A 19,632-nucleotide genomic window follows, 5' to 3' on the forward strand; every position below is an offset into this window, starting at 1 on the left:
TCCCCTATCAGCGTTCCGAAAAGACCACTCCCTCTGTGACTCCCTCGTCAGGTCCATACCCCCCACCAACTCAACCTCCACTCCCGGCACCTTCCCCTGCAACAGCAAGAAATGCAAAACTTGCGCCACACCTCCCCCTTTACTTCCCTCCAAGGCCCCAAGGGATCTTTCCATATCCGCCACAAATTCACCTGCACCTCCACACACATCATTTACTGCATCTGCTGCACCCGATGTGGCCTCCTCTATATTGGGGAGACAAGCCACCTATTTGTGGAATGTTTTTGGGAACACCTCTGGGACACAAGGACCAACCAACCCAACCACCCCGTGGCTCAACACTTCAACTCCCCCTCCCGCTCCACCAAGGTCATGCAGGTCCTTGGACTCCTCCATCGCCAGACCATAGCAACACGACGGCTGGAGGAAGAGCGCCTCATCTTCCGCCTAGGAACCCTCCAACCACAAGGGATGAACATAGATTTCTCCAGTTTCCTCATTTCCCCTCCCCCCACCTTGTCTCAGTCAAATCCCTCGAACTCAGCACCACCTTCCTAACCTGCAATCCTTTATCATGTTTCTGTTAGTTTATCAGCATGTCCAACTAAAGTACCTCACTCTAGCTACACAATAAACCAGTGATATTAGTTCCTATTATCGCTTTAGTTGTACATTCAACTCAATGTTATTCTAATGTCACGGTTAGATATTTATTGCTAACTGTGCTACAGTGATCTTTCATTGCAGACTAACCTGTCATGATAGATATTGAGCTATTCCACCCGTTACAATAGTCTCCTGTCTCAATCTGGCTCTACTAGCTATTAATTAGATATTTTAATGTCATGTCCCAAATCTTTATTGTCCTAATCCTGTCATAATAACACTTAACAGAGACACTTGCTTTATCACTTGTGTTATCCCATCTCGCCATAGTGACCTTTCAGCCTTAACCCTACTCTGCCAATTGGTGAAAGAATGGTCCACTATGGTTATCCCATCCTGCCTTCCACAGAACACAGATTGTCAGTGGTCTTCATGCTTTAACCCCTCCCACGCTCTCATGTTGTTTATATTCCATATTCCCTACTTTGAGACCTACTGGTCTCACCCAGAGAAAGAAGACAATAAGCTCAGCCTCTCTTATGCCCAATAAAACAATTTAGGTCCCTACACGGACTAAATAATTTTCAGAGTCTGAGACCTAAAGGGTTCTTCCTCCATTCCTGTGGTCCCTTGGGCCAAAAACCTGTCCTCCAATAACTAGAACAGGAAAAAAGACCCAAGATCCCTCACAATCTAGGACCCAAGCGTTCTTCAGAGTATCATTGACGTCCCCACGTGGACATATTCCTTGCACCATGGCAGTTGTTAGATCATAATAATAGAGCGGTGGGGTTCCATCCGAGGAGTAAGCACTTCCTGGGGTAGCTGAAATGATCACAAGTTGCCGTGTAGTGATGTGAACGAAAAAGGACTTAATAAAAAGTAAAGCACAACAAAAGATGAAGGCAACAACAAGCATAACCTTACCTATAATAAGACTAATCCTGACAAACCATGCTCCCCAAGACCCTAATGTACTATCCAGCCAATCAAAAGCCTGATGACAAACCCTGCATCGTTTTTTCGCTCCTGTCTTAGATTCTTTAGTTTTTCCATTGCTTAAGTAAAAGATCCCCCAGGGCTAATGTTATTACATATAAACGTACAGCAATGTTCCCCAAACATCACATAAACCCTGCCTTTTTCTGCCAGTATCCAATCTAAGGCCTGTCTGTTTTGCCGTGTCATTTTGATAGTAGCATCCAATTGTTCTCCCAAGGCCACAAGTGCATCGTCAGTATAATTGATAAATCTCTGCTGGTTGTAATAAATGTAATTAATCCATTCAACATTCTTGCTAACCCCTATCACTGGGATGAGAGCCTCCCAGCCCACGGCAATCTCATTGCAGGCTTTAAACTCTTTAGGAATACCTCTTGGCTGTCCTATGCTATCAATCTGAATTATCAGATCAGGGACATACTGTTGCTTAGTTCGGCGCAAAGCTGACTGTGACATAGCGTCAAGCTACGTGTGTGGTGATATAACTACCTCATATAGGAGCATTACACGGGCACAGCCGCCACTCTAGTCAGCGGGCAGCATCGGGCGCAACCCTCCTTTCTTACCACACAGCCATTGTGTCTGCCAGTGGGACATGTTGAGAATTTAAAACAGCCCTAAATGTGCCGTCCTCCTCGAGTTCAATCGTATTCCCGGACAGACCCTTAAAATAGCCGACTGGTGTGGAGCCATTTCACTTAAAGCATTCAAACTCAACCCTTCCCGTATCCTGACAGCAGCCACGGGGAATGTGTCTGACTGGTAGACCACAGGGTACTATAGCCACACCACCGTTGGAGTTGCTGCCTGCCCACATCATCCTGCTGATCGAATGTAGAGGCCTGAAGTAGGAGGCACCAAAATGGGCAATGGGATTGCCTGTAGTTGATGAATCATCCAGATTAAGAGGTCAGCTAGAGTGCTGCAAATGCCATTGAGTACAGGTGGTCGAGTTATAAGGCATAGGGACAACATAGTATGAGGGTGTTGCCTTAGTACACAAGAAACCGTCCTGTCTAACCATCATTACAGCCATATAATTTGCCCACTGATACCAGTGATTGTCACGGGGGCGTACCCATGTTAGGGCAGCAAGGTCTGCACTTCTAATACGTCTTTGCCTCCCAGCATGAGCGACCCTGGCATTACCAGTCCAGATCTGCCAAGTTAATGGTCTCCAAGTCAGAGTATGCGGGCCTGGCATCAGAGAGGTGGGGGGGTATCAGGATCATTCCCCATTCCCGCTGCCAGGAGTACTGTGCTCCACATCTCCATCCCAATCATTTCTGGAATGATCAGTATCCCTAAGAACGTCACCTGTACCTTGTTCGGAACCTGACTGAGGGATACTAGCCTCCTGTGTGACCTGCCCGTCTCCAAGCTCCTCAGCCTCAGCTCCACTTAACTCAGTGTTAGAGTTAGTTTGTGCTGGTGGGGGAGCTTTAGTATGATGATTAAGGTGGTACCATATTATCGTCCTTCCACCTGGATGGCGGTAGGTGACGCCTGAGCCACTACGAAAGGTCCCTCTGTCCTCGGCTCATTCCAGTGTCTTCGAAAAACCTGTACATACACCTAATCCCCAGGTTTAATAGGTCCTTCCTTGTTAACAGGTGGTGGTTCCCTTTGTCTTTCCTGCAGGTGGATAGTCTCATGTGTCATAGTTAGCTGCTGCATATATTGCTTAAGTTCCAAGCTTAACCGCCCCAAGCCAGGCCCTTTGTATGGGCCTCTCCACCTGGGCATCTCATGTGGTGTTAGATCGGTCATGCCATTAGACTGCATGCGATAACTCATTAGCGGCAGCAGCAGCGCATCAACCCAATTAAGGTTGGTGCTTGTGCAGATCTTGTTTAATTTGGCTTTCAATGTTCCATTAATCCTTTCCACCATACCCTGTGACCGGGGATGATGCACACACCCAAACCTCTGTTTGATTCTCAAAGACTGCAGCACCAACTTAACTACTTTCTGAATGAAGACAGACCCATTGTCTGAACTAATTTCTGACGGTATACCAAACCTTGGGATAATTTTATTCATCAGTAATTTCACTAATGTCCCAGCTCCTGGTTTCAACCTTATTTCTACTAGGCTCGCTGATGTCACTCCCCCCATCTGTATCACGCTGTGACCACAAAGTGACTGGTAAAGCATCCAATTGCTCATTACCATATTGATCATCTTCCTCCACTGTCACTGACATGCTCCACTGGGGTGTTACCTTGACTTCCTTCGGATTCCCTGTCAAGGTGCAGCATGCTAGGATTTTAATATAGCCGCCATCCCCGGATTCCCAAACCCCTGTTGTGAGCATATGCCATTTCCTAACTGTTTCTACATGCCTGCTCATAGGTCCTAAGTCTGTAGACTGATATCCCTTATTTACCAGTAAGGTTACATGTGGTGCGGCACCTGGTACTCTATACCACTTTTCTAGGATCACATTTCTCTCTATTTGCAGGATCACTCCCTGCTCCCCTAATGCTATTGCTCCACATCTCAAATGTTGCAGAGCAGTGACTTTCTACTGCCACTGTCTCTCTAACTCCTCATCCTGAGACTCATCAAATATCACTGTACAGTGCAACTCAGACTTAGGTGGTCTTGCTTTAGTCAACATCATCAACACTTCTGCTTCCCACATCCCCCAAATGTCATGTATATCACTTGCTATATCCCCTATCCGATAAACATTAACATCTTTAACTTCTTGCATCAGTAATTATATATTCGCCTTTTCTATGACCAAGCCCTGCTGTGTGAACTCCAATCTTACCTCTAACTGTAGTAAAGCATCCCTACCTAACAAGTTAATTGGCGTCTTTTTAGACACTGATATTGGCAGAACTATCTCCCTACCTTCTATTTCTAATGTAAGTAATCTAATCTAATCTAATCTTACTGGAGCTGTAAATCGGGTTAACTGTGATTTCCCCGAGAACCCTACAGTTTTAACAAATTTACTTGACATGGGAAGGTGAGAGGCATACCGTGGCTGTACACAAGTGTATGTAGCTCCAGTATCTAGCATCACCGGTGTCTGCGGCCCTTCTACATTAACTTGTATTACTGGTTCTTGATCAGCCTCCCATGCTACAATAGGGTAGTGCCCCTTCCCACCCAGGTTCTCAGGGCATCCCTGACACATCCCATACAGGTTAACAGGTCCTGCTCGGCCTATAGGTGTCTGGGAAGTGGCCACTGGAGATTCCCACCATCTAGGCCTGCTGTAGGGCAGAGAGGGCCCGGTCCAATAAGGGCGATTCCTCCTAAAGTGGCCTGGTTGATGGCATCCCCAGCACATCATTTCTGGCCCCCCTTGAGCCTGATTATTTATCATGTACCTTAGTCCCCCATTCCTACATCCCTGTCCTTGGGGATCCCAGTTCTGTTTAGGCTGCTATTTAAATCTGTCCTGCCCCAGATACGTCACCTGCGGGAAAGCTTCTCTAAAAACCTCCATTGCTGGCATAGGACTTTCTGGCCCCTGTCTGGCTACCTGATAGGACCCCCCTTGCGCCAGCACTTGGTTCACGCCAGTGTTGATTACTGTGTTGGTTCTTACTGGCAACACCTTTTTAGCCTTCTCTTTATCTTTCTTTTTAAGCTCTTCGAGTTGCATTTGCACCAATTTCCTTTGCACCTCCTCCTGCTGTTCAGACAGTTTCTCTTTGTCTTTTCGAAACCTTTCAACTGCATGAGCCACATGATCTTTAAATTCCTGGTGGCTCATCGATGATGTCAGACTCAACAGTCTTGACCTGACTTGGGAGGGCATTGCCTCAACGATGGAATTTCAGAACATTGTGGTCAGCAACTGATTAGTATCTATGTCTTACTCTGTTTCCAGCTTCCACTTCTTTAACTCTTTCTCCAAATAAGCAGCCGGGTTTTCACTTTTTCCCAGTGGATCCCCTTGCAGGGTCTGGGGGTCCATTTTGGGTGGATAACATTCTCTTAAGGCCTGCCATACATTCTGTCTCATTCGATCAAACCCGACCCCATCAATCATTGGACTGTCTGCTGCATTTTTCAAACTGGCTCGGACCATTATTTCCTTTAACATTGGGAGCCCTACCAACCTCACCAGCCGTGCCTTCAAGTCTCCTATAGCCAGCAATTGCCCTGTGATTTCATCTTCAAAAGCCCTGATCCACTTTCCCGCTCCCTCATGTAAACTGGGCAGCACATTCTTCAGCTCTCCCAGATCCTGAGTTCCCCAGGAATGTATATTGTGGGTTTCTCCCCTCTTTTATAAGGAGTGGGAGCATCCTTCCCTGTTGGCCCTTTCTCCCTTTATTGACACTACTTCTCAATAAATCCCCCTCGGGCTCTGAGTCCAATGCTATTTCTAATTCCTCACATTCTTTAGGTACTGGGGCCTTTCTCTTTCCTTGTTGCTCATCATCCCTTTCTACTTGCTCTGCGTCACTTTCACTGCGTTTCTCTTCAGCTCTACGTTTGTATCACAATGAGTATTCCTCAATTGCTTTTTGTTCCCTTAGCCCACGCAGCACACTAATCTCATGTTTCAGCTTTTGTTGCTCTCATCATATAGTTTCTATTTGCTTCTGCATGTCCCTTTTCTCTCTTTTTCTCCTTTCCCTCAATTCATTTTTGTCTTCCACACCTCCATCCCATTCTAACTGTCCCTCTATTTCTACTGTTCCCTTTATTACTGGGCACTTCTTCAATGCCTCTTCATTCGAGTAGGGAGGAGGTCTATTCAACTCCTCCACATCTGGGTATAGAGGGGGTGAGGCGGGAGGAGCTGATTCTTGTTTTCCTGTTTCCTGTAACAGCTCAGCTTGTTCTTTTGCAGCTTTCCTACTCACCACAGGTACCTAACAAGCTACCTTCAGTTCCTCACCCTCTTTCCTGAAAAGTTTCAGTATTTCCATCTTCTGATCCCTTTTTTGGTTTCTATTTTTAGATTTATCTTTCAGCTCATAGTTCTTAATTAATCCTTCCATCTCATTGCACACATGTATATCAAAGGTCTTCTTTTGGCCATTTAGTCAATAAGTCCTTAGTTCTTTTCTCCCATTTTTCAGAAATTTTTACAATATCATTTCTTGCCGCTGAAAATTTCTTACTCAGTATCTCAACTGCAGTCCCTTTATCCATCCTATGATATATTTCAGTCCAACTCATGTATTATCTTTGCTCTCATAAATCACTTCCTCATACCATTCAAGTCCGGTAGTGCCTTGTTCAATAGTATAAGCAATCCCTGACTTTATAACTTGCAATTGTCCCTTACCAATCTATCAATTTCTAAGTGTCCTCAATTGCAGCTAGTTAATACAAACAACCTCTTCTCATTCATTCAACCTAAACCAATCTAACACTGCACCTTCAAAATGCATCAATCACTCACGGTTTCTTGAGAAATTTCTCTCTCAAAAAAAACTATCTGTAATTCTTACAGTGCAAAATAAAATCAAAATACCCCTGGATCCCGAGCTCCAGGTAAACAAAACACAAATATTTAACCACCAACAAACAATTATGCATACAAATCAGATCACAATGATCAAACTATGAACTCTCTCTCTCACACACAGACGCACACACAGAAATATCCTGCAAGCTGCAGCTGCTCGCTCGGTCTCTCTCTTTCTCACTCACACACACAAGAACTCAGCCGTAAATCAATCTCTCTCAGCCAGAGCCTTACTTAAACAGACCCTTTCTTCATTTCCAAAAATCCTATTATCCTACAGGCCTGATCCGAAAACATTTAACAGTCTAGTAACACTATAACACTATGACTTTTCTCTGCTATTTTACTTTTAATCATCCAAACCAATTTGCTGGCTTTCAAAGCAGGTCTATCAGCACTTCTAGTAAAACAATTTCACTTATTTATTCTGCCCTATCTATCTATAGGGTCTTATAAAACAATTTCCCCTTTTATTCTGCCCTACCTATCTAGAGGATCTTATAAAATAATTTCCCCTTTTTATTCTGCCCTATCTATCAATAGGGTCTTATCTTTCTGCCCTATCTATTTATAGGATCTTATATTTTTACCCTATCAATTTATAGATCTTTTATTTCTGCCCTATCTGTCTATAGGGTCTTACATACACCACGTGGATTTTTTACTCAACAATTGCTACTTTCTATTCTTACTCACCCCTTACCCCACTGCTCAGTTTTCTTGACCAATTCTCCACGTCTCCTTCAGCAGCAATTTCCCCCTCGCCTTTGGATCTTGGATCGAAGAGACCCTCTGGCAGGTTCCCGCACCTCTGAGTCGCCAAGGACCACTTGAAGCCAACAGAATATCGTACAAATTCACAGCAAAAATGCTAACTTTTTTTTGTTGGGTACCCTTATTCTGTCAGTTTTGGGAGTGTCCCCACTGGACCAAGAAGTGCCCTGTTACTGCCGCCCTCTGTCCAGGTGGGTCTCTGCACTACCCTGATCGCAGCGCCAAATTTGTTGTGGAGATAATATAGTGAACCACCAGGAGTCACAAAGAGTTCTTCAAGAAGTAGGTCTTTTATTTGCAAACAAAAAACCGTGACACTGAGAAAGCAGATTCTCGAATGCCCACAAACCTCAGGGTCTGTGGATTTTTATATCTTTTTTTATCATGCTTCTGTTAGCTTATCAGCAGGTCCAACTATATTAATCAAAGTACCTCACTCTAGCTACACAATAAACCAGTGATGTTAGTTCCCATTATCTCTTTAGTTGTACACTCAACTTAATGTTATTCTAATGTCACGGTTAGATATTTATTGCTAACTGTGCTACTAGTGATCTTTCATTGCAGACTAACCTGTCATGATAGATATTGAGCTATTCCACCCGTTACAATAGTCTCCTGTCTCAAGCTGACTCCACTAGCTATTAATTAGATACTTTAATATCATGTCCCAAACATTTATTGTCCCAATCCCATCATAATAACACTTAACAGAGAAACTTGTGTTATCTCATCTCGCTATAGTGACCTTTCAGCCTTAACCTTACTCTGCCAATTGGTGTAAGAATGTTCCACTATAGTTATCCCACCCTGCCTTCCACAGAACACAGATTGTCAGTGGTCTTCATGCTTTAACCCTTCCCATGCTTTCATGTTTTTTGTTTTCCATAAATGCTGTTCCAATAGCACAATAATTAAACATTACACTAACTTAATCTTAAGTCTCTGTCTTCTCCACTGTCTTCATTCTTACATCTGATCTTCTTGGGTCATCTTCTTTCTTTTTACTGTGAGTGTATTTTACATGAGAAAAGTACCTATTGACAGAGAGTGTTTTCTAATTTCTTTGAGAGCAAGATGTTAGACATGCAGTTAGCTCTACGGCATTATCCTGTTGTTCAGTGGCAGTTACTCTCCCTCTAACTTTCAAACTATTGGGTTTATATGCCCCCCCCCCACCATGACACATTAAGTTCAAATAATTTGATTGGTTTCCAGGTGTCAAAACAATAAAATTCAAATTCCATGGGCTTTAGGTATCCTGAGCATAATTTAAACTAATTGGTTAAATTCGACTTGTTTTCAAAACAACAACCAAAACTCAGGTCGCCATTTAACAGCCAATTGTCTCATTCGGAACAGCTCGACCTTTAGCTGGCAGCTGGGGATGTACTTTAAATTCAGAAAAGCATGTTCTATCTTAAAGTAACCATACATTCTTTCGACTTCATAACAGGAGACACAAGCAATTTTAATGTTATGGTTCCCAAGGTTCTCCCAATATAGAGTGAATAATTGTGACCGATTGCTATAACTAGCTAACAGTTTCATTACCATTGGGTCACATCTCATAGGGTGAGGTAAGGAAGGACAAAAGGAGTCTTGTCTGGGGCATAAACACCGACTGAGAGCTGATGGCTAAATGGTGAATACAATTCACAACCATAGCCTACAGCCGAATTTCTCTATTTGCTCACAGGTTGGAATGGAAAACTTCACATACATTTGGGGCACTAACATAGGAGTGCAGTTAATTAATTAGGTCATATTTGGGTGGCCTTCTCTCCTCGAAGTGTTTTGTAACTACTCCTGTGTGTTTTTCCCCACAGATCGGACCATGGTTCCTTTGACCTCTCGGTGAAAGGCCTGTCAATATCTGAGGCAATAGGAATGACTCGGGATGAGACTGGGCGTCCAGCAGTGCACAGTGCCGGCTGTACAGCTTATATTGGCAGCTTAGACATCAAGTTTCATGGAGGAGCTAGGTAATAGTGCAACACTTGAAAGGGGATTATGCAATTAATTGCCCACTGCACTCCTCATCCTCTCCCCCACTTCCCTCCTCTCCCCTTTCTTTCCTCTCCCCTTCTGCCCCTCTCCTCCTTCCCCCTCCCCTTCTAGCTCCCCTCCTCTCCCTTCTCCTCTCCTAAAACTTCTCTTCCCCCACTCTGCCCCTTCCCTCTCCTCACTACGTTGCCCCTCCCTCCTTCTCTTCTCACTTCCTTCTCCCATGCTCCCCTCCACTCCCTTTCTCTGTTCACCTCTCCCTTCCCTCCTTCCCGTCTTTCCGCTTTCTCTCTTCTTTCTCTCATCCCTGTCCCTCTGCCCCTTCCTCGCCTCTCCCTCCCATCCCCCACCCTGAAGCCCTCTGCCCTTTGTTGAAATGAATAGTTGAGGCTAGATAGTGATGAAGCTTCCTTTAATGGAGGGCACCGCGATGCACTAACCTGATCTACAATAGGCTCTTGATGGAATTCTTGCCCTCTTAGGTGGCTCTACCAGACTTATTGAAGACTTCTCCCAGTTTTCTCACCCATCTTTATGCCTCAACCAACATGGCTCATTAAAAAATTTTACAAAGAACTTGATAATGCATCTCATGCATGTTTATGGAAACTTGCTATGTGCAACTCGGCAACCAGGCTTCTTACATTGCAGTAACAAATCGTTGAATATTACATGTCCTTCCCAGCAGTCCAGTGGGCATGTGATATTGGTTGGGCCCCCAGCCACCACTTTCTCAACCATCCAAAAATCGCAACCCCATTATACAAGATGTGGGAGCTTGCCCATGTCAGAGCCCAATGGTAAATAAATAAGTAGGGGGGCAATTGAGTTTGCTAAAAGTTCAATTGACCCTGATAATATGCTGCCCACAAAAGGAAGTGGGTATGGTCCTTAGGGAGTGCCCTTTGCATGTCAGGGACCTTCCAGAGAAAGCTTTCATCTTCCTTCCCAACCGCCTGCTCTGCTAAACCAAGCTCCTGAACACCACCCCCCCCCCTCCCCCCAACCTCTTCTTCAAGGAGCTTCCCAACTGTCCCTGATCCTCTACTTGAATTTACTTGAGGCCAGGTTCCCTGGGGCCTCCTCATGCAGTACCAGCAGTGCCCACTACTGACTTTATGGCACTACTGAGGAGCTGCCCAGTAAGGTGACCTAAAGTTGACTATCCTCTGGGGATTGGAGGGGGAGTGGAGAGGCAGGGTGCAGAATCTTTATTTTCAGCCACACTGTCCAGATAGGACGTGGACTGATTCAAGTTTGTGAGACATCATTTTGGCTTGGTCTGTAACCTCGAATCCCTTCAATGTGGAAGTAGGCTATTTGACCCATCAAATCTGCACCAACCCTCCAAAGAGCATCCCACCCAGACCCATGCCTTTACCCTATCCCTGTAACCCTACATTTCCCATGGCTAACCCACCTAACCTATACATCCTTAGACACTACGGGTAATTTAACACGATCAATCCACCTAACCTGCACATCTTTGGACTGTGGGAGGAAACCGGAGCACCCAGAGGAAACTCTGGGAGAATGTGCAAACTCTACACAGACAGTCACCCGAGTGTGGAGTCGAACCCAGGTCCCTGGCGCTGAGGCAGTAGTGCTAACCACTGAGCCATCATGCTGCCCTGAAGGTGGTGGGAGAGCTACTTACTTGAATGTAGATGAGTTGAAGGACAGTTAAGAGTCAGCCACATTGCTGTGGGTCTGGAGGGTCAAAGCTGGTAAGGACAGCAGGCAGGACATTTGTGAACCAGCAGAGCTTTTACATCATTAGATTAGTTTCATTGTCATCTCTATAGGCTCTTAATTGAATTTAAATTGCACTAGCTGTTCCAATGAAATGTGAACCCACAGCGGCCAACGCTTTAGTTCTGTGCCTGGTTTTCTAACCGTAGTGACATTAGCTCTATGCCACCCTCTCTCCTGAATTCTCAATTGACCATGAAATGTTTTGGAATGTCCTGGGGGCCATAACACCTTTTATCAATGTACGTTTCTTACTTTTCATTTTAAACAGTTCTGACATGAGAAGGTTTCGGGCAGTCATCAATGAGATTGGTGTTTATTTGATATTGATGGGTTAACATTAATGTCATTGTGGTTTCTTTAGATTTAACAATGAAACTTGGTGACTTAGAGAGAATGGCTGTCAGCCAATTTGGTGGATTTTTTAAATGTAAATTTTCACTTAATGATGTGTGTTTGGTAGCATTTTTGAGAATTACTGTAAGTGCCTCCTACTGTTTAAGCTGCTTAAAACACAGTACAAAGTTTTCCTTCTACTTTAACCGGATGTAACTCTTTAATTATTTATTTACAGCTGGCTGTACAATCTCTTCTCCAGTTCCCTGGAGGACCCCATTCGCTCCTCTCTTATCCAACAGGTACAATTCCAGTTGCCCATCAGATAACATAGCTGTCTATCTGTGTACAGTGAGAGAACATTCACTCTACAAACCACGTATCTGTGAATCTTGTAATTGTTACTTCCTTTGTTTTTGACACAGATTTGTCCAAAAGTGTCCAATGCAATCAATGGGCTGGAGGAGCATCTGAGGAACATGAAGGGTAGGCAGCTTTATTTTCCCCATTCTCTTCCAGCAGCCCCCACACAGTCTTCGAAATGCTCAGGTAGCAGGTTTGCTGTCCTAGACCACCATGCCCAAATAGCTAAATTTTCACCTTCGTCTAGGTCAGCATATAAAGAAAGACTAAAACAGACCTAAAACAGCAAAAATTTGAACTCAATCCAGCTGGAATAACTGGATAGTCACCTAGAACAAAAGAGCTGGTGCAGACATGATGGGCCAAATGGCTTCATTCTGCACTGTAACATTTCTGTGTTTCTGAACCTTGGTTGTTTCTCCTCCGGATTGTTAAATGTAATACTGTTAATGAGTTCAGTTAATGCGCAGCCTCAGATCATTGTAGTCTCTGTGTCTCAGTTCAGAATTGAATGACCCACCTATCAGTTGAAGGGTTTTTTTTAAAGAGAAACTTCCATTAGAATGATTTACTCTTATTCAGACAAACACACACACACACACACACACACACACACACACACACACACACACACACACACACACACACCAACAGACACAGACACCAACACACAAGCACAGGCACACATAGATGCACACATGCATGCACAAACACAAACACACCCTCTCAACCTCCTTAGATAAAATTGTTTATTGACAGTTGTCATAGTGTTGGAATCTCCCTTATCTATTCAGACAATAATACAACTGATGGGAAAACCATGACTTCAGAGTTCAGAATTTCATAAATTTATAAAACAATTTAGTAGAAAACTCCAAGTTCCTTAGATAGAATCAATCTAGGAAGGAGGAACTTCTGTTATGTGGATAGATTGGAGAAGTTGTCACTGCTTTCCTTGGAAAGGTGATGCTTCTGGGGAGTTATGATCAAGGTGTTCCAGGTCATGGGTTTGGACAGAGTAGATAGGGAAAATTATTAACAGTGGTGAAAGTTTGAGAACAAGGCACAAACTTAAAAGATACAATGGCAACATGAGAATCAGGTAATGTGTTCCTATTCAAAGCCAATAATTTTCAAACTTTCAATGGAATTTGATCTGATATTCAATGTTCCTTTCTCTCTATGTTCCAAGTTGCCTCCCATGTTGACAAATATGCGGTGATTGAATATTCCCTGGTTAATCCAATTGCGATCACTAACAAATTCATGGACCTGGATTTTAAGGTATCCACTGTTGTGTGCGTGTATGCGTGTGTGTTTGTGTGTGTGTATGTTTGTGTATGTATGTAAGTTTGTATGTGTATATCTCTGTTTGTGAGTGTATGAATGTGTATATGTGAGTGTAAATGTGTTTTTCTGTAGTGTGTGAAAGTATATGTACGTTTGTGTATGTAAGTGAAAGCATTTGTACGTGTGTATATGAGAGAAACTATATTAGCAGGTTTTGAGACAATTTGTAGTTCAGATTGAGGTTCTGGATGGAGGTTTGCTCGCTGAGCTGGAAGGTTCATTTTCAGATGTTTCAACTCCATACTAGGTAACATCAACAGTGAGCCTCCGGATGAAGCATTGATGGTATGGCCCGATTTCTATTTATGTGCTTAGGTTTCCTTGGGTTGGTGATGTTATTTTCTGTGATGTCATTTCCTGTTCTTTTTCTCAGGGGGCAGTAAATGGGATCTAAGTCAATGTGTTTGTTGATAGAGTTCTGGTTGGAGTGCCATACTTCTAGGAATTCTTGTGCGTGTCTCTGTTTGGGGCTAGGAAATCCTAGGACAAGCCAAACTATAGAAAGCAGGAAACTATAGGTCAGCTGGCCTTAAGTCTGTCATAGAGAAAATGCTAGAATCTGTTATGAAGGATGAAACTAGAAAAGCAAGATACCTGGAAAATCATGATTTGATCAGGCAGAGCCAACATGGCTTTTTGAAAGGGAAGTTATGTATTAGAATTTTTTGATTAAATAAACATACAATGGATTGTGGAAACACCAAAATTGGTAGGAAAGTAAGTTGTAAAGAGGAGCTAGAGACTACAAAAAGAGTTGACACATTAGTTTAATAGGAAAGTTTGAACTTGTCCATTTTAGCAACAAGAATAAATAAGTGGCATATTATCTAAATGATGAACAATGATAAATATGTATTATGTATGTGAAGTTTGATGCATTAAATCATTTTAACAGGGTGAATTTTACAGTGTGGCAAAGCATGAAGAACCTCCCTTCAAACCCCCACAAGTTCCCCTCTCTGAACAAACTGATCACATGATGTATTTGGGACTGTCAGACTTCTTTGCTAATTCAGCAGGATTTGCCTATTATAGAGCTGGTGCCTTGAACATGAACATCACTGATGATATGGTAGGTACAAACTATCCTTTCCATGTGCTCACAATCAGGGCAGCTCCTGATGTACTGCTCTCCTGTTTAGAGAACAACATGGACTCATAGAGTTGTACAGCATGGAGAAAGACCCTTCAATACAACTCATCCATGCTGACCAGATATCCTATATTAATCGAGTCCCATTTGACCACCATCCCTCCAAGCCCTTCCAATTCATGTACCCATCCAGATGCCTTTTAACAGTTGTGATTATACCAGCCTCCACCACATCATCTACCAGCTCATTCCATAAATGCATCACTCTCTGTGTGAAAATTTTGCCCATCAGGTCCCTTTTATATTTTCCCCCTTTCATCCTTAAACCTATGCCCTGTAGTTTTGGACTCTCCTACCTGGAGAAAAAGACCTTCGCTACATATTCTATCGATGCTCCTCATGATTTTATAAACTTCTATAAGGTCACCCCTCAGCCATGGTATCATTCAATCTCTGCTTCCCCACTGACTGGATAATGTTACTTGGAATGGAATATTTACAATCTTTGGAAGGTTACATCATTGGAGGAACATTTCTTTGCTGCTGCTGAAGGTCTAAAATATTAAATGAATCTGAGGTGTCAGCCATTAACCTCTATTTAGTCTAGATGGTCCAATTTGGGTGCAGAGTTTCAATATTAAAACTGGGTCTCATCTAATGATGTATGAAAGATGAGGTTTTTTTTGCAAACTTAAAATATCAACAAAACATACAAACCTAGGCCTTGAATCTTCAATACTTTAACGTTTCATCCAGATTTTCATTTAGCAAATGACAACAGCAGTAGTCTCAAACTATTTCACCATTTGCTGTCACAACAGTCTGCTCAGTCAAATATGAGGTAGAATACAGTACCAGAGATGGGTTTTAGGATGGCTTCTCAATTATATGAATCACAATGGAATTCTAACATTCACTATCAAGCTGTCCCTATTTTCCAAGATTCAAAATGTCCAATTTTCTGCTTTGTTTAGAAGAATAGAAAAGCTGAATTTCTTTTTAAAACTGAAAACCTACTAAATCCAGGTTTTTAACTGATTTGGGTGTCTTCGTACAGTACACGGATCACAGGAAGTTACCATGCAGGTGAGGCGAACAGTCACAAAGGAAAATGGTCTCCAATGGGTTGTAGCACAATGAATGAGGGGATCTTGAGGGCTTTGGTGCTACAGCACCTAGACTAGTTGTCAAGTCCTTACCTAAGAAGAATATCCTTGTCTTCAAGGAAGTACAACAAATTCCTATGTCGAGAGGGCTGCTCTGTCCGAAGAGATGGAGTAGATGGAACGAAATTCTCTGGAACTTGGTAAAATGTTCAGAGGGATTGACAGTAGAGATGCAGAGAAGATGTATCTCTGTGTTGTAAAGTCTCGTGCTGGAGGGTTATTGCCTCAGGATAAGGAATAACTATTCAGGAGTGAAATTAACAGCAGTTTCTTTCTCAAAAGGTTGTGAATCTTCAGAATTGTGCACCCCAGAGAATTGTGAATGCACAGTTGTTGAGCATAACAAAGGATGTGATGGATGGATTTTTGGACTTTAAGGGAATCAAAAGATGCAGTGATAGTGCAGGAAAGTGGGATTGCTGTATAAAATAAGGATTTAGAGGCTTGGATTGCCCCTGTTTCTTGCGTTTATGTGTTCTTACATCTTTTGATTTCTTATTGGAATTACAAGATCTGAAAGATAACATATATTTACTGTACATTCAGTTTCATCTTCTACACATCTTGCCAAGAGGGATTTAATACCGTAGTGTGTTTTAATGGCACAATATTAATGTATTGTCCCCATTACACGATGTTTGATAAGATAATCACATAAAATACTGGAACATGTTTGGTTAATGGACTTTATGTTGTTCTCAGATTCCAAAACAATCTCCTATCAGATTAAACACATCAACTTTCGGAGCTGTTATACCTCAGGTAAGCACTTATTGAGGATTGAATATGTTTAAGTTGATATTAATGGATCCCTACAACCTGCATCTCAGGCACTGTTTTCAAAGGATAACACTTTGTACCTTGTCCTCAAGAGGAAGGAGAATCAAATACTAATAGCTTGTACCTGTTTTTAGGTGGAGAAACTCTACCCCAACATGTTGATGTTAATGAGTTTCCATGCCAACCAACAGCCTGTTCTGAAGGTTACACCGAACAACATTACCATTCAGGCATCTGGTGCTATCAATACATTTGCAATCCTCCCTAATTCATCTCTCGCACCACTGTTTGTCCTGGACATTGTGAGTACAATTATAACCCTATCTTGTGGAAACTTCTTAATATGTTGACAATTGCCGCGAGAAAACTTATTCTGTGTTTCAAATGTTAACAGTCTGCCAGTGTGTCTGCTCAGGTGGCTATCTCTAAGATGAAACTGATTGGGTCCCTGAAACTCAACAGGTAAGAAAGAAGGACTTTCATTTATATATCAATTATTATGGAGTCAGTTTGTGGTGTAATATATGAGAATCACAGAAACCAATTTACTAAAGCAAGATTTATAGACAATAAAGAAATTGGATCAGTATTGTATAACCTCTTCTAATGATATTGGTTGAGGGATACGTTTTATTTTACGTACACACACAATCTCTGAAGCAGTTCGGTTCTGTACTGCAGCATAAGAAGAAACAAGCAAACATTGGAGTTTGGCTATCCATCAAACAAACCAAAGACCGTTCTTGCTTGCACCAGACTATACTTACATTTATTTGAGACATCAGGAGGTCTGATAACTGAACAGAGCTTCAATTAACTTTAGCAAAGAGACCACAGATGGTGATCTTACCTCACTGCACCTTAGCGGCAGCTGCCCCAAGCTTTACTGCATCCCTCAGCACATAATCCTGGACCTTGGAGTGTGCCAGGCTGTAACACTCAGTCGGGGTTGATTCCTTGCTCTGGAAGACCAACAAGTATCAGGCAAACCAAAGAGCCTCTGTTTACCGAGTCAATGGTCCTCCAAGCGCAGTCGACGTTTGTCTCAGTGTGCAAAGGCAAGGAGATGTCTGACAATCTGCACATCATTCCCACCCACCCCCCCCCCCCCCCCGCCCCACCACAGACATGAAGGATGTCACAGGTAGAGCCCTTCTCACCAACAGCCCAGTGACATCTTGGGGCTTGTTGGAAACTTCTGGTGATGAGCTATTGATCGGGATACAGGGCACTTCGAATAGTGATTCTGGATATGTCTTGCTTGAGGTATAGTTATATTCTCAGGTTAACATTTTATTCAAACTGACAATGAAACTCTCTCGATACTACAATGTGGTGTCAGTTCATTCAGCTCCCTGCAGTGAGGCTTGAATCAACATTCTGTGTCTCAGTGACAACATCCTTTTTTTTGACAGTAAATGACAGTTGGTAACAGCTTTATTTTTCTAATGAACGGTCTGTGCATTTGGACAATCAGCTGCCACACACACTGTCAATTCACATTATGCTTTTGCACTTGGTCCAAGTACTGAGTCCCGTGGACCAAGAAGGACTAGGCTCTGCATACAGATCCATGATAAGTTCAGGAAAGATAATTGACCTCCGTCTTGTCTTTCTCAGAATATATTGCCTGGATTCTGTCTCATGTTTCTTTTTCAATGATTCCGACAAAAACGTGGACCTTGGGTAAGGACAATCAATCTCTAGCTTTCACAATGTAGCTCACACATGAAGTTATTCCAAGTATGAGGCATTCGGAGGGTGCTCAGATGGCCAGCACAAGCCCGTTGATCTCCAAAGGACAGTAAGATGCCACCCTCCAACTAGGGGACTGAAGTTAGAAGCACCCAGAAGGAGGGACAGGCCAGAGTGAAGGAAAAGGTACCCAAGTTCAGCCTCCTCCCGAACAGATGGAGTCAATAAAGGAGGAGGAAACAAAGGAGGCAGGGGGGAGGTTGTTGTGTCACCATAGTCTTACTAGACCATAGGGGCTGTTCTCTCATTCGAGCGAGAAGCGACTGGTGGGCATTTAGCCTGAGGGCCACCAGACCTCAGACGAGGGAAGAGGTTGAGAAGGAGAGTCCTTGATGGTAACCTCAAACCAGTGATGGGAATTGAACCCACGCTGTTGGCATCACTCTACTTTGCAAATCAACAATTCAGCCAACTGAGCTAAACTGATTCCCACAGGGGAGAGGATACCGGTGAGAAATAACCAGAAGAGGAAAACTCGCCAGGCCCCCATGGGCTCACAGCAGCATGGAAAGAGGCAGCTGCATGATGGCCACATCACCTGCTCCTCTGAAGATGTAAACTCGTGGTGGGACGGCCACCAACAAAAAAAAGAGGCACAACACCGAGGGGGAGAAGGAGAGAAAGATACCCAATCTAAAAACATCATGAAGGGCCTGGTGACCTTGAGGCAGGGTTCCCAACCTTCCTGTTTTTTCAAACTTAACCTGTTTTTCTAATCAACCTGTTCAGAGATGTTATGACACACTTCTGGTCTCAAAATACAGGTCTGCAGGTCAAGGGACAGGGACACTACCACTGCACCAGCAAAAGGCCTGGTCCCCAATCTTCCAGTGTTTCATTTCATCGTATTGGATTGCTTTCCTTTACTTATATTAAAATAATGATGATCTCTTGAAATTGGAGGATGGTGGGTTAAAAGATGAAGAGCAGGGAGAACTTTATTGTGAATCTGGGAACAAGGGGAAGGGATGTGTGTGGAGATGTGTGGGCAATGGAACTTGCACTGTCCAGCGCCTCAGCAGCCATTTGTGTGGGAGTTCGGGTAAGCCTTTCCATGAGGATGAAGAAAACCACATCAGATACATTGGTACAGAATGCTTCATTGTCAGAACTCTTCTGGCTTTTGGCTACAGAACTTACACCAGTACTACAGGTATCAGCTGGAGTAGTATTGTGTAAGGCCAACCGGAGGCTTAAGA

General features: G+C 43.2%; 1 protein-coding gene across 6 annotated transcripts in view; it reads left to right on the forward strand.

Annotated features, from left to right (window-relative positions):
• The window catches only part of LOC132822696 (bactericidal permeability-increasing protein-like), a 60,011-nt gene that overhangs the window by 22,725 nt on the left and 17,654 nt on the right, over positions 1-19,632 (forward strand). For all 6 annotated transcript variants that reach the window (XM_060835950.1, XM_060835951.1, XM_060835954.1 and 3 more), the window contains 8 exons: positions 9,661-9,816; positions 12,165-12,228; positions 12,352-12,412; positions 13,482-13,573; positions 14,535-14,711; positions 16,601-16,660; positions 16,813-16,980; positions 17,073-17,140. In XM_060835950.1, coding sequence (XP_060691933.1) covers positions 9,661-9,816; positions 12,165-12,228; positions 12,352-12,412; positions 13,482-13,573; positions 14,535-14,711; positions 16,601-16,660; positions 16,813-16,980; positions 17,073-17,140 — 846 coding nt within the window. The remainder of the gene's footprint in view (positions 1-9,660; positions 9,817-12,164; positions 12,229-12,351; positions 12,413-13,481; positions 13,574-14,534; positions 14,712-16,600; positions 16,661-16,812; positions 16,981-17,072; positions 17,141-19,632) is intronic.

The sequence above is a fragment of the Hemiscyllium ocellatum genome, chromosome 15 (assembly GCF_020745735.1).
Source record: "Hemiscyllium ocellatum isolate sHemOce1 chromosome 15, sHemOce1.pat.X.cur, whole genome shotgun sequence".
Lineage (NCBI taxonomy): Eukaryota > Metazoa > Chordata > Chondrichthyes > Orectolobiformes > Hemiscylliidae > Hemiscyllium > Hemiscyllium ocellatum.